This window comes from Mesoplodon bidens (genome assembly GCF_964165515.1).
Source record: "Mesoplodon bidens genome assembly, chromosome: 2".
Classification (NCBI taxonomy): Eukaryota; Metazoa; Chordata; class Mammalia; order Artiodactyla; family Ziphiidae; genus Mesoplodon; species Mesoplodon bidens.
The window spans coordinates 69,395,937-69,408,294 of record NC_138177.1 but is presented as its reverse complement, the minus strand read 5'-3'; the positions used below and the strand labels follow the sequence as shown (position 1 = coordinate 69,408,294).

At 43.1% G+C, this 12,358-nt stretch overlaps 1 protein-coding gene across 1 annotated transcript in view; it reads left to right on the top strand.

The window, feature by feature from the left end:
• Nucleotides 1-2,362: 2,362 nt before the first annotated feature.
• Nucleotides 2,363-12,358, top strand: part of ATP1A4 (ATPase Na+/K+ transporting subunit alpha 4) — a gene marked incomplete at both ends in the record, with an annotated part of 30,842 nt that continues 20,846 nt past the window's right edge. Inside the window, 8 exon segments of the mRNA XM_081257912.1 lie at nt 2,363-2,506; nt 2,690-2,749; nt 4,538-4,573; nt 4,577-4,741; nt 5,337-5,450; nt 7,041-7,175; nt 7,401-7,518; nt 10,838-10,908. Of these exon segments, the coding sequence (XP_081114038.1) occupies nt 2,363-2,506; nt 2,690-2,749; nt 4,538-4,573; nt 4,577-4,741; nt 5,337-5,450; nt 7,041-7,175; nt 7,401-7,518; nt 10,838-10,908 (843 nt within the window).

The window sequence follows — 12,358 nt, the reverse complement described above, 5'->3', positions numbered from 1 at the left end:
TTCACTTGATTTTATGTCAATAAAGTTGCCTTGAGGGATCTCCTATGTTCAAGGCTGGGCTAAATGCTGTTGTCACATAGATGATGCATAGATTAACTTAACAATTTTAACTTTAATTTTAACCTTGCTCTTAGGGATTTTATGATCTACATTAAACACAAAGGCTGGGAGAAAATATTTGTAATGTATATGACAAGGCATTGGAACCCCTTCAAACACATCAACAAGGAAAAGAAAACAATGGAAAATTGGGCAAATGATAAGAATAACAATTCAGAAAAAGGAAAATGAACTCCAGAAAGCCAATAAATATAAGAAAAAAATGCTACCTGGATAATACAGAAATGCAAATTAAAACTGTAAGATACCAAATTTCACCAATTATAATAGAAAAAATGAAAATGGTCAAGGTCATCCAATATAATCAAAGGTGTGGGGAGTGGACATTTTTGCATCTTGTTGCTGGGATATGGATAAGAAGAGCTCTTTTGAAGAGCAATTTGGTAGAACATTTTAAGATTTTAAATAAGAGTATCTTATGATTCAGCAACAGGAATCGATTCTACATAAATTGAAGCTCAAGGGCCGAAAGGTACTATATATAAGGATGCCACTGCAGCAGTGTTTTCAGTGGTTGAAAAAAAAAAAAACAGAAAATATCCTGTAAATCCATCCATAGTGAGAATAATTGAATAGACCGCCATCAATACAGAATATGGCATGCCTTGTGGCCATTAAAAAGCAAATCTTTACATAAATGAAAGAGGAGTTGAATGATGCTGTAAAAGGTAAGACTGTACCTCCTTATAGATACTATTGGTATAAATGTAGAAAAAAGACTGGAAGGATACCCAGCACACTGCCAAAAGCAGTAACATCAGTGGTGGGGAATCTGAGTCTGGGGGGAGAGAAAGTGGGACTTTCCGTTTTTATTTGGTACACTTTTAATAGAGAAGAAAAATCTTATCCAATCTATTAAAGAAACAGACTATTATTTGTCCCAGCTGGGAAGAGAAAATTTCTATTTCTGAATACTGAAGGAGGGTTACATCAGCACCAAGATGGATGTTTTCTGATCCAGTCATATTTTTTAAAAGCATGCCAAGCCAAAATGCAATTAAATAAATACCCAAAAATAGAAAGGGAAAATGTATGTTGACATGCATAACTGAAAAAAATGTGTAAATTATAGAAATATACAGCTGCTTCAGATCCTTTTACAGAAGGAGGGAGAGTATAATTTACACGTAAAACATATAAAGTTAATACAGTCAAACCACTTACTGAGATGTCAAAGAAGGTTAATGGAAGAGAGAAATATGTCATACTAAAGTGAGGAAATTCAGGGTTATTACATGAAAAGCGTATTTTTACTCTCACTGAGAAGAGCTGCACATTAAGCTGCAAGTAAGACTTATAATATTTAATTCAAGCTATATATTGAGCACATACTATATAAGTCAGACATCGTGTTTTACATGGAGCACCCTCCTTTAATCCTTACTTTTGCCACCTTACAATGTAGATGGTATCCCCCTTTACCAATGAAGAAAGAGAGGCACAGAGAGGTTAGGTAACTTGCCCAAAGCCACACAGCCAGTAAGCAGAGGAGTCAGGACCCAAACCCAGGACAGATTCAAAAGTCAAAGATCTGACCTATTCTGCTATCTGATCTCCTACAACCAAAAGCTCAAAGTCAATGTCTGTGGGAAGGGCACCTCAGCAAAAGCACACACACACACAGACTGCCTGCTTTATTTTTTGAGTCAGCTATCTAGGGTACCTCTGAGTCTCGGAAGTCAGCAGGACCAGACTGGGACTTTGTTCTAGCCTTGTCATCAGACTGCAGTTCTCTCTGTGGCAGAAACTTCTCCAATCATTCTCAAACCCAGAGACTGAGACTTGTGGATTCTCAGTTAGAACTTTCCTGAGGCCTTTGTGACAACAGGCCTGGTTGTTGCCTTGGTGCTGGAGGGAGCTCCCAGCATGCCCTGAAGCCCACCGCACTTGCCCCCTGCTTAGGGCCCTGCAGCATCTTCATCACTTGGCACGTAGTACTCTCCACACTTCATTTCCTCGACTCCCTCTCTTCACCCCTCTCCTTCCTGTACCTCAGGCCCCAGGCTCCTCTCATCCCTCCGTGCCCTCCTTCCTGACACCTCCTCCTCCCCCATCAAGGGCTTCACTGCTGCCGCCCGCCCACCCTCCCTCTCTCTCTCCTTCAGTCCTCCCCCCCCCCCCCGCCTCAGCCATTCTTCCTCTCACTCCTCTCCCCCTCCTTCCTACTGATTCCCTCACACCCCTCACTCTCTTTGCTTTCTTCCCACCAGTTGATCTGGGGCAGCCATATCCAGGGAAAGCCATGGTGCTTGGAGGGAGAAAAGGGACCGTGACACCTCATGAGCAGAATCCAAGCCCAAGACCTAAGGGTACTAAAATGAGTAAAAGAAAGATGAAGAGGGAAAAAAAGAGAGAGATGGAGGACCTGAAGAAGGAAGTGGTCATGGTAAGAACACCCGAAATGGGTGCTGACAAATTGCCCTCCAAAAACCTCTCTCAACCCTCAGGCTTCTAACATCTCACCTTGAAAACTGATCACACAGGCCAGTGCCACCTCTCTTCCCCAAAATGTTTCCCCTAGAAATGATGCATCACCCCCTGTCCCTCAATGACTCTACTGTCCCCTCAGGATGATCACAAATTAACCTTGGATGAGCTGAGCACCAAATATTCTGTGGACCTAACCAAGGTGAGTGAAGGAACTCCCTGAGGGAGGCAGAGGGTCTCCATTCACGACCTTGAGGCTGCCAGGACAAAAGCAGGGCTAGAAATCTAGCCCGTAAATTCAAGGTCAATTCTCTTACCCTTAACCTGCGCCCAGCCAAGGACACACACTCAGAAAAAGATGAAATGCTAACTACCCAAAGAGAGTTCAGGATTAGATGAGAGAATGAGGATGGGTTAGGGCAGCACTTCTCAAACCTTTGTCCTCGGGACCCATCAAGGACCCCAAATCGCTTTTGCTTATATGGATTACATCTACTTACATTTATCATATTAGAAATTAAAATTGAGAAAATTAAAAAGTATTTCCTAACTCATTTATAAACAACCATTATATAGTAGTACAGATAATATTTTTATGACAAATAACTATGTTTTTCAAAACAAAAAGATATTAGTGGCATTTTACATTTTTGCAAATCTTTTTAATGTCTAGCTTTTTTTTTGTTTTTTGTTTTTGCGGTATGTGGGCCTCTCATTGTTGTGGCCTCTCCCGTTGCGAAGCACAGGCTCCGGACGCGCAGGCTCAGCGGCCATGGCTCACGGGCCCAGCCGCTCCGCGGCATGCGGGATCTTCGCAGACCGGGGCACGAACCCGCGTCCCCTGCATCGGCAGGCGGACTCTCAACCACTGCGCCACCAGGGAAGCCCAATGTCTAGCTTTTTAATAGAAGACAGCTAGATTCTCATATATTTTCAGCATTAACGTTATTGTGCTATCATGTGCCCTGTAGCCTTGGGAAAAGTCTACAGTATACTTAAGAGAATGAAAGTGAAAAAGACAAACAATTTAGTATTATTTTGAAAATTGTTTGACCTTGTGGACCCCGCCTGAAAGGGTCTCAGGACCCCATGGGTCCCCAGACCACACTTTGAGAACTGCTGGTTCAACAGCAAAATCATTTATTACTGCTATTATCACTATTACTGCTGCTGCTGCTACTATAACCACTAATACAATGACCACAAATAAACTTAAATAAAAGCTCTCAAAATGTAAGTTCCTCTTAGCTCTAGAATTTCTTCATTGGAGGGGCTTGGGATGGCCATCTGGTAACCAAGGAGGAGCATGGGAGACTGTTCCGGTTTTTATTAAAATTGCATGTTTTTCCAGGGGAGGTTGGGGAGTGGCTGATGGGAATTAAGGAGTGTTTTGGGTTTTTTTTTTACTATCCTCTGGTAGGTTCTACTCTCATTTTCACTAAGAGGAAAAAGCACACAAGCTTATGCACAAGGCTAGAGTGAGGATCTACACATTCATGTTGGATTTAGTTGGTATTTTTTCCTATTTCTAAGTTAAAGAGTCAAAGTGTGGAGGTCCATATGTTATCAACATTATGTATCGTATCTCATCATTCCATCAGCCTGGCACACTATATTATAAATCGTTTATATGTATCTCATTAGAGTTGGCGCTCCATAACGGTAGGGATCATTCTTACTCGCTTTGGCACCCTACCACAGTACAAGGCCCAGGATAGGTGTTCAAAAGATTTGTGAGTCAACCCATAAACTAAAAATTCTTCCTGTGTAAAGAGGCTAAATGAGATACTTCTATAATGCAAATTTTAGAATCCCACTTATGTAGGAAGAACTTCCAGGATGACCTTCAGAGAACTGGTCTCTAGACCAGTCTCTAGACTTATCCTAGCACAATAAATGGCAGACTTGAGTTTTGAAGCCAGGTTTTCCTTTGTTATAGTTGCTTTTCTTTTCATGGTTCTCCATCCATTCCTATTTCTTTTCCACACAGGGCCATAGCCCTGAAGAGACACAGGAAATGCTGGCTTGAGATGGACCCAATACACTTAGCCCACCCCCTACTGCTCCAGAATGGGTTAAATTCTGTAAACAACTGTTTGGTGGCTTTTCCCTCCTACTGTGGACTGGTGCCAGTCTCTGCTTTGTGGCCTATGGCATCCAGTTATATTTCCATGAGGACCCTACCAAAGATAATGTGAGTCTGTTCAACTACTACTGCCAAGCCCAGTGTCTGCTTAGCCCTCGATACTCTTCTGCTCAGCAGCCTAGCACTCCTGAAGTCCTCTGGCCCAAATCCCTATACTCCCAGGATTTTCTAAGGAAGCTTTTGTCCTTCCTGGTTTCCCTCTTATCTAGATAGCTCCTGATTCAGCTCCCTGAGATATAACGTTCCCCCCAGAAACTTGCTGTCCTTTGATTATCTTCCCAACTGGTCATCAAAGCACTTTGCTGTCCATTCTCTTTCATAGAATTTTAATCTCTTCCTATCCTTCCTCTCCATCTCCCTCAATAGCCACACTCGACCCCATGAATAGCCTTCCTGGAGAGGAAGATATAGGCTTTCTCAGGCCTGGGATTTTGCTGGCCCCTCACTGTAGCTCCGGGTTCCTTAACAAGGAAGCCCAGAGAACTGGGCCAGTCTCAGACTCTTCTCAGCCCCTGTGCTCTCCCACCGAGTCCCATGGTTTCTTCCACCTGGAAAAACAGCTGTTACCCTTGAAAGCTGACTTTCTGAGGATGAAGAGGAAGAAAAGAACCTACTGATGAGCCCTTTGTTTCCCAACCCTCAGCTGTACCTCGGCATTGTACTAACAGTCATGGTCATCATCACCGGCTGCTTCTCCTATTATCAGGAGGCCAAGAGCTCCAAGATCATGGAATCTTTTAAGAACATGGTACCTCAGGTAAGATTCACGTGGAAGGATATAGTGGGAGGATGTGTAGAATGTAGCCAAATACATGATTTGTATGTCCCCTGTAGAATTATTTCCTACAGTGAGTGAACTGAGTGAGACTGGTAATGAGGGTGACATTCACTTAGGTTTTACTTTATCAGGCCTTAAAAGTACTCTGAGAAAAACACAATAACATCCATGAAGTGGTCTGGTCTGGAATGCATGATCTGAATCCAATGAGCATAATCTGAAACCCCAAATCTTTTGGGGTTCTATTCCAAAAAGGGGGGGTGGGGGCAAAGGGAGGGTGGATTCTTCAAATGTCGATGGCCTTAAAGACAAAGAACAGTGATGGAGTGATCCAGATTAAAGGAGGCTAAAGAGACATGACAGCTAAATGTAATCTCTGACTCTAGACCAAATCCTGTGCTGGAGCAGAAAATAATGCTGTAAAAGATATATTGGGTCAATTGACAAAACTGGAATGCAGACAGCAGGTGAAAGTATTGTGTCAATGTGTAATTTACTGAATTTGATAACTGTATTATGGTTATTTAATATCTTAATTCTTGGGAAATGCACATTGAAGTATGTACAATAAAAGATCATGATGTATGTAACTTGCCCTCAAATAGTTCAGGAAAAGATGTATTTACATACACACATATATAGAGACAGGGAACAAATGACAAAGCAAATGGGGTAAAATGCTAACAGATGAATCTGGGTACAGGTTATATGGGTATTCTTGGTACAATTTTTATTCTTGCAACTCTTTTGAAAGTTTAGATTATCTTCAAATAAAACTTTTCTAAAGAACCTGGAAATAATATGACAGTAGAAGGGGGTTCCTAGGCACAGGGCTTGAAAACTTGGAAAGGGATAGGCTCCAAAGTTTCCCAATGACACGATCATGTTCTAGCATTATAGCCCAGGAGCTTCTTCTCCCTTTGGTGTCAACATAACTTAATTCCTTCCTTGGGTAAGAGTTCAGTGGGAAACGTTTTGGTAGAATGAAGTAGGAGTTTGGAGACTATCAGTTTTTGCTGCTAAACAAGCCACCTCGAAACATAGTGGCTCAAAACAATGAACACAGTATTTCTCACAATTCTGTGGCTGGGCTGTTCTTCTGATCTGGGCTGACCTTGGCTGGTGCTGGGTGGCCTTGGAAGACTTCATTCAGGTGTCTGGGGCCTCAGCTGAGATGTCATGGACAGCTGGGGCCTCTCTCCTTATCATCTTTCTCCCTCCAGGAGGGTAGCTTGAGCACATTCAATATGGTGGCAGAGGGCAAACCCCAGTGTGCAAGCACTTTCTATGCGCCTGCTTGCACTACATTTGCTAATGTCTTATGGGCCAAAGCAAGCCAACAGCCAAGCCTAAGTGTAGGAATGGAAAGATAGACCTCATAATTTAGTGAGAGGAACATCAAAGGGCCCTGTAGACAGCGATAGTAAGAATTTGCAATCTACCCAAGAGACCTTCGAGAATGATGTGGTGAGTGACAATGTATGAAAAGGGAATCAGAGGGAAAGAGACCAGGAACTGGATGAGGGGAGCAAAAAGCTTTGGAAATGACTCTACACTATCTTCCCACAGCAAGCTCTAGTAATCCGAGGCGGAGAGAAGATTCAGATCCCTGTACAAGACATGGTGGTAGGAGACCTGGTAGAACTGAAGCGGGGAGACCGGATCCCTGCTGACATCCGGCTTATCTCTTCACAAGGATGTAAGGTGAGGGGATGTGAAATGCTATGGAAGGGGGCCAAATATGGTCTTAGAGCACTGCAGTGACCTGGACTCAGTTCAAAAAAATATGATCTTATTGTTCAGAACCTTGAGAAGTCACAAGTGCAGATTTGAGGTTACAGTGATGTGTAAGTTTATGCTTCTCTCTGCATGTCAATAATGATGATGTTGGTGCTTTTGTTCTATGACCTGTGCTCTCTCCCATCCCAGGTGGACAACTCATCCTTGACAGGAGAGTCAGAGCCCCAATCCCGTTCCTCTGATTTCACCAATGAGAACCCTCTGGAGACCCCAAATATCTGCTTCTTCTCCATCAACTGTGTGGAAGGTGAATATCACATCATAAGTAGCCTAGATTCAAAAGCAAAGATTGAAACAAAGATTTCCAGACCTCTCTGTCTTCTAAGGGCAGTAGGGAAGGTAACAGCCAGTAAATAGTCTATGTTCTTCATCCCTCATGAGCTATACAAACTTTGATGAAAGGTCAAAGCCATCATTTCCACATTTGTACACTGATGATACTAAAAGTCACTACTCCGTAGATTTTTATGTGGGTTAAAGGAGATAATACATAATAAGATGCTTAGCGCAAGATCTAACACACTGTAAGTGCCCTATAATTGTAGCTATTTTTATTCTATCTAGTGAATGGACTATGCTCTATGAGCTGAAAATAGCACAGAAGGGAGGAGAATTATTCAGTTCTGCTAGGTCACTCTTCTCCTGAAGTAAGCCCTAACTTCTCACTATCCCAAGAGAGGGTACTGGCATTGGAAATCTGACTTACCAGAGGTGCCACTCACACCTTTGGCTTTGTTCTTAGAATCTAGGGCATCCTTGAACTGGGAGGCAGTTCTGGCCAAAGTGGTACCAATTGGCTCAATATCATTATGTCAACCTCTCCTTCATCCTTTCTGCTTAAGAAGGCCTGCAAAACTCTCTGGAACACACATGAAAACCATCATTTATGCTTAAGAATAAATATTTGGGTGTCTAAGAAATACCTATTCACGGGCTTCCCTGGTGGCGCAGTGGTTGAGAGTCCGCCTGCCGATGCAGGGGACGCAGGTTCGTGCCCCGGTCCGGGAAGATCCCACATGCCGCGGAGCGGCTGCACCCATGAGCCTGCGCGTCCGGAGCCTGTGCTCCGCAACGGGAGAGGCCACAACAGTGAGAGGCCCGTGTACGGCCAAAAAAAAAAAGAAAAAAAGAAATAGCTATTCTTTAATTGAATGCCTAGTACGTGTCAAGTGCCACCGAAATCTCTGATTCTAACAAGACTATACAACAGATATTATTCCTATTTTACACATGAAAGACCAAGGTTCAAAGAAATTAAATGCAGCATCCAAGAGCACAACTCAACAAAAAAGAGGAGGGTCAAGGATTCTAATGTAGGTCTGTCTCCAAAGCCCATGCTCTTTCCACAGAACCTCCCCTGGAATAAAGCTTGCTAATGACCCCTCTGGTAATAAAATTATTTAATTTGGAAATAGCTTAAAGGAGTAGAGTGCCATTAAGACTGAAGAAGAATCCAACTAGAAAATAAAGTATATATTTAAAAAAAAATTTTTAACTTGATTGAACAGAAAGATGCAAGTTAGCAAGCTTCCTCCAAAAACATGAGATTCCTATTATTAAATTTGAGGAAGAAATTTGCTCAGATTTGTCCTTCCAAAGTAGGCTTTTCATCAACAAATTATATGCTTCAAATAACAGGGAAAGTGGATGATGGAATTCCATCTAAGAAACAAGGATCTGACTAGAATAGAGAAGACTTTAATAGGAGACTAGAAGGACCCAAGATGTGACCAAGAAGGTGGAGCTAGGTTGAAGGAGCTCTTGACTGTTCAACTGAGGAATCCCTGTGCAATCTGCAAACAGGTAGCATCACTTTAACCTTTATCCTAGGCCCTTGCCTCTCTGCTTTCATCACTGTGGCCCTTGATGGGGCTGCTGGTACAAACATCTCTCTTTGGGTTCTCATGTATCTTCATGCGGGGTAGGGGGAGATGGTAAGCTATTTCTCTGGCATTGCATAGAAGGCGTAGGGAGTCAGTCTAGCCTGGAATATGGGAGGCTTGGCCTTCTTAACCTTCCCCAAGGTTGACATCAACCTTCCCCCTCTCTAGACACATTGGGATTAGTTATTAAATCCTGTCCCTCCAAGCATGGGGAAACTATAGCAGAAGGAAGAAAAATGAAGAACTAGATTAAACCATGGCACAAAATGACTATAAGTGACACCATACCCTAACCACCCCTACCCCCTGCCAAAATAAACCCTCTCAGCACCTCTCAATTATTTTAGTATCTTCCTGCTCATCTGCAGAGTGCCTCATACTGTGAGGCGTTCCAGAACCACTCTTCACATAGCAGTGACCTCACTCGTCTGCTGTCGGTCGGAGCAGAACCTGCTCTCAGACTCATAATGCTGAAGGTGACCTTGAAAATGGACTGGCCGCTCCATGCTATGATGTTCATGGGAGCTGCCAGATTAGAGCTACCCTGCAAGGCATGTGTGTGATTTTCTAGCCATCCTTCTGGAGACCTTAAATTCATCTAAATGGAGAAAAAAAAGAAACAAATATTTGAGTGCCTACTATGTGCTCCACCCTGTTCTAGGCTCTTTTAAAAACATTTAATTCTCACAGCTTTGTAGATGCTTTTACCCCATTTTAAAGATGAGGAAACCTGAGTCTCAGAGAGTTTAAGTAACATGCCCCAGGGTGAACAGCTAGTACATTGGAAGTTGAACTTCTAGCCCTGAGTCCTTCTGATTTGAAAATAAGTGCTATTTCTATAATATGTTGCTTTTCTGGGTGATTCTGACTGTAACTTTAATGGTAGGAATTTCAGCCATCGTGGTAAAGCAGGAAGAATTATTTTGAGCAAAGAACCTTGTGGGGCCCCTCATTTCAAGCTACAGCCTGGGTGTGTCAAGTTCCCCTTGATTCAGGGGCCATGTTATGGCCTGTGCCACCCAGCAGGGGGCAGACTGGCTCCAGCCAGCAAAACAGGGAAGAGGCTCGGTCAGAGCAGAGTTTCTCAGCTTCCACACTACTGACAACTGTACCGCGTTGTTCTTCGTGGTAGTGGGAGAGGAGGGCTGTCCTGTGAGTTGCAGGATGCCTGGCAGCATCCCTGCTCTCTGCCCGCTAGGTGCCAGTAGCAACCTCAGTCGTGACAACCAAATATGCCTCCAGACCTTGCCAAATGTCTCCTGGGGATGGGGGCGGCAAATTGAGTAGCCCTGGGTTAGAGGATGGGGAGATATTGGAACATAGGATTCTAGCAGAAGGGTAACCACTATTCCTGGGGCTCGAGAAGCTCTTCAGCTGCTGAGGACAAAATAAGAAACATATAGGCAATGGAAGAGATTTAGACTACGCGTAACAAAGACCTTCTTGACAGTGAAGGCAATTAGGCAATAAAATTGGGTATCTCTGGAGAACTGTGAAGCCTCTTCAGAGATTTTTCAGATGAGGAGACCTTCACTTGCATAAGCGAAATGTAAAGACAGTAGAACATTATGACCTCTCAGAGGACCTTGAGTTTTCACCTTGTTTTTGACTGTTGACAGTTTTCTCTTTGTGGGAACCAAACCCAACAGCCTTTCCAATTCAGACTTCCCCCTTCATCCACAGGGACAGCCCGGGGCATCATGATTGCCACAGGGGACTCCACGGTGATGGGCCAAATTGCCTCGCTGACCAAGGTGGAGTGTGGCCCCAGGGCAGACAAACAACCCCAAGGAAATGAAATCACTGGTACCTCTTTCGTGGCTGAACCTCTCCAGTGCACAGTACTCTGATGCGTATACAAATGTCAAATCACTGAGCTCCCAAGTTACACTGACTTCCTTCGCCCCTATTTTCTGGTGCCTTCTCTCTTTAATGAGAAAAGAAGTGAGTTACGATGCAGAAAGCATAGATTATCAATCACGGGGAGTGAGTTCCAGTCCTGGGTGTACTGGCTGGTGAATCTGGCCAACTCACTGCACTCTGGACCTCAATTTATTCATCAGTTCATAGAAGAAGATTAATTTAGGATTATAGAATCTTACTGGAAAGGACTTCAAAGCCCATATAAATTCAACCTTTCAACCAATGCCGAATACCCTGTATAAAATCTGTAGGAGATGAAGATGATGATGATTTCTAGTCATGGGAAGCCCACCCCTTTTTATCTGACCTCATTTCATTGTTGGATTGTTCTAGTTAGATTTCATTATGTTGAGCAGACATATGGTTCCCTGTTTGGTCCCAGTCTTCCCATCTGAAGAAATACAAAATAAGTCAATTCTCTCTCTTCTACAAACCTACCCTTTAGATCTTTGACAGTAGCCATTATGTCCCCTCAAACTCTCCAGGGGAGAGGTCGTATAATCCCTTTTCCTTTAGCCCTTCTTCCTGTGGCACGATCTTCAGACCCCTTGTCTTGCTGATCACCTGTTTGGGGTATGCTCTCTTTTATCAATACCCTTCTTAAAATGGAAATGAGAATAATACGCAGGTTGTGGTTAGACTAGCACAAAAACATCAGTACTCATGATATTATGTAAATAAATAATAACTCCATGATTAGAATTCTGTACATAACCGCAGCCTAAGAATTCATTCATTTTTAAAATAACCTTGCCCCACATCTGACTTTCACTGGATTTATGGTCAACAAAAATCTTTTGGTTTAAGTGACTTCTCAAGTCATTTTCAGCGCTGCAACAGTCCTTCTCAGGTTCATCATTCTCTCCTCCCCATTCCTTTTTTAAACTACTGGTACAACCCTTCTCCACACAGAGCATCTTATACCACAGTCAAAGGTTAGCTCTCACCGTGGTCCCTGGAAAGACTGGACTTGAGAAAGAAGTGTGGCTTGAACTTGAATGGAGAAGAGGCTGCAGAATAGAAAAGATGAAAGGATCGAGGGGGAGAGGAATATTCCAGGAGGAATAGGAGATCATTCTCTATGATACCCTGGTAAAGGAAAGCACTCTTCTTTTGAAATTCTGCCATAAAGTACAAACCGAAATCACTTTCCTAATTTCCTTTCCCATAGCTACAGATGGGGTTTCTAAAGACTAGGTGGTAACAAAAGGGAAATAAATATGAGAAATTAGAAGAGCAGTAAAAGCGATCAGATTTCCAAAAACACAAAGCGCTGTGAGC